The following is a 2,890-nucleotide window of genomic DNA, read 5'->3' as shown; positions in this document are numbered from 1 at the left end:
GGGGTAAGGTCTTGACAACTAAACAAGGGAATACTGTGCTCATGGCTCTGCTAGGTATTCATGACTGTCACAAATTCAGCCTTTCAACCTTTCAACACAGCTCTCACATCTTAAGATGTGGATAGAAGGAATTGGAGAAAAGAAGGAAAAGGAAAGGGGAAGAAAAGGCTTTGCAAAATTATCTGAGTCGAGGACTGAGGCCTAAATTAAGGGTGATCCCTAGCATTGAGCCTCAGTCTCAGTCTCCTAAGCCCCCTCCCCCGTGACAACATCAGGAATGGGTTGGGGGTAGGGGAACATGTTGGGAAGAGAAATGGCTCACCCCTCATGGGTATCTGAGGAACTTCAAGAATGGCCCAAAACCAGCCTTTTATCCTTTCAAAATGACTCTCTCAGCTTAGGAAGTGGACAGAAGGGGCTGGAGAAGAGACATAAAATTGGCTGTGGCCCATAGTAGGGGAGATTCCCAATAACGGGCCTCAGTCTCCGTTTTCTATGCCCCCCCCTACAACAATGGGCATGGGATGGTGTGTGTGTGTGTGTGGGGGGGGGGGGGGCTCTAGATGATGTAGATGGAGTTTAAACTAAAAAAAAAAAGAGACCATATAATTGTCATATAAAATTGACATTTATTGCTCTGTATTTGAGCTTTTTGGCACAAAAATTGCATGGATAAGAGAACCGTTTTCTCCATGGATGACCAGACTTTAAGCTGAAATTGAAATTCTTAGGCTCTTGACCTGTAGGGAGCTTAGCATTTTGGCAAATATATAGGATAAAATTCCATTTTGAGCTGTCATGTGCATCAACTGGACCTTTAGATCAATGGATATCCCAGTTTCCATTTCCTTTGGGTTCACAATCACACCCAGCTGTCCAGGAGGAGGAATCTGTATCACTAAGCTCGCAGTTTAAGTTTTGTTTGTTTTTCATCTATGGGTACTTATGATTTTTGATTAAACAGGGGTGAATTGGTACTAGTTATCCATGAGCTTTAGGATCTAGCTCTTTTACAAGAAAAAAATAGAAACTGCCGAAGCTTTTCAATGAAAAAGGTTTGCAATGATAAAAATTTATATGTATAATAATAAAAATAAATGAAAATAAATAAAGCTAATAATAATAGCAACAACTCTAATATGTTTTGTGAGGTTAGAAGTTTTTTGGAACAAAAACGCTTGGTACTCTCCTAGATTACTGAAGTATAACATTTTCAAAAAGTATTTTGCTTAAGGCTGTTAATTGAATGACCATCCCTGTTCCTTATTCATTTCTAAATATTGTCCAACCATATTTTAAACTATGTTGCATGTTTTCTTGTTCACAAGGTAACGAAGTACATAAGATATTGAGGAGGACTTTAATGCATTTTTTTCTGATAAAATTAAATAAACAATGCTTGTAAGGCTTCTCTAACATTACTTGTTATTTTCTGTCATACAGTAAACAATAACTAAAGTTTATGGCGCAGGGGATTGTCAGATTTAATTTAAGACAGTGAATGTGAGCAAGGCCTGAACAGGAGAGACAGTGCTGAAAATTTTCAGATACTTACTCTTTATTGGCTCAAATATGTATACCTAGTTACCTACCAGACTAAACAAATGAGTGGCAGAGCAAATAATATGAAGAAAATATAAACAAATTTCCACTGGCAAAACATTTATCAGAAAGAGGTTTTACAGCAAGGCAGAGCATACAAAAATTTTGGGTCACCATTCCATAATTCCAATTTCCTCGCAAATAAAAAAAGATTTATATGTATAAAAAAGATCCAAACTGAAAAGCCTCTAAAATCCAACAAATACACAAGTGCCTGACAATGATGACACAATTGACATAATCCTTGATTTATACTCTAAAATTTCTTTTTTTATGTAGATTCTGGCTTGATGGTAACACCACGTCGAATCTGTCCCCAACCGATGAGTCTGAAAAAGATTTTTAGTGAGGTATGTGTTACTGCATAAAAATAATAACCTATTTTCAGTGCTATGAGGTTTCCAATTTTCTCCTTTAATTTCAACTATCAAATGTGGGAACAATACGATACTACCTTTCACTGTCTCATAATTAACTACATCAAATTCTTAGCACAAAATAATTGAAATGATATACCTTTGGAACCCTATACTTACCGCCAATGTTTGTCAATTCTGCGTGAGAGGGCAATCTTTTCTCCCTCTTCTGTGCATACAGGTTGTGTGAGAGTGATCTTGGCCAAATCAGCCCTTACAGCCAGGACTCTGCCACCAGTTGATAAGGATCCAATGTTCACCATAAGCATCTCATTCTTTGACAGTTTTTGAACCTGAAAGGCAGAATTAGAAAGATGAGACACTGAAAACTAATGGAGATGAACTCTGCTGAGTGACCAATAACACGGACATCTTATATTATAAACATGAGACATGAAACAACCTGATCCGTAGTTTGCATTCTTAAAAAGAATATTTCATAATAGCAATTACCTTTGCTCCCTTCTTGTCTCCTTCTGTGCGGACACCAAGCAATCTCCTAAGCAGGAAGTACGAAATTTCAAGCTCAGTGAAAATCTCTGGGAGTGAACCAACAGCACCCAAGACTTGGCCCACCATACGATCAGCACGACAAAGTGTTGGGTCAATTTTCGTTCCGACACCTTGCAGGGAAAGATAAATAAGGGTTGTAACACTTATAATACACCCTTCTTGGAATATCAATAAAAAACAATAACAATAATAAAAAAAATAAAATCAGCAAACTTCTCTTCCCATACCAGACTTCCTTACAATATGCAGGACTAAAGCCACAGTAATCAAAGCAGTTTGCAAAGCCCATGTGGTAAACAAGAATAATTATTTTATAACACCCTGATGACTCACCAATCAGTCCACCAGGTACAGCAAAC

At 37.6% G+C, this 2,890-nt stretch overlaps 1 protein-coding gene across 1 annotated transcript in view; it reads right to left on the bottom strand.

Annotated features, from left to right (window-relative positions):
- Window positions 1–1,645: 1,645 nt before the first annotated feature.
- The window catches only part of eIF2gamma (eukaryotic translation initiation factor 2 subunit gamma), a 17,241-nt gene continuing 15,996 nt past the window's right edge, over window positions 1,646–2,890 (bottom strand). Inside the window, exons 7-10 of the mRNA XM_027372886.2 lie at window positions 2,865–2,890; window positions 2,472–2,641; window positions 2,139–2,311; window positions 1,646–1,931 (exon numbers count right to left, since the gene is read on the bottom strand). The exon at window positions 2,865–2,890 is cut by the window's right edge and continues 122 nt beyond it. Coding sequence (XP_027228687.1) covers window positions 1,874–1,931; window positions 2,139–2,311; window positions 2,472–2,641; window positions 2,865–2,890 — 427 coding nt within the window. The 3' untranslated portion in view covers window positions 1,646–1,873. The remainder of the gene's footprint in view (window positions 1,932–2,138; window positions 2,312–2,471; window positions 2,642–2,864) is intronic.

This window comes from Penaeus vannamei, chromosome 2 (assembly GCF_042767895.1).
Source record: "Penaeus vannamei isolate JL-2024 chromosome 2, ASM4276789v1, whole genome shotgun sequence".
Classification (NCBI taxonomy): Eukaryota; Metazoa; Arthropoda; class Malacostraca; order Decapoda; family Penaeidae; genus Penaeus; species Penaeus vannamei.
Note: the sequence above shows the minus strand (reverse complement) of the source record. Positions and strands in the feature narration are given on the sequence as shown.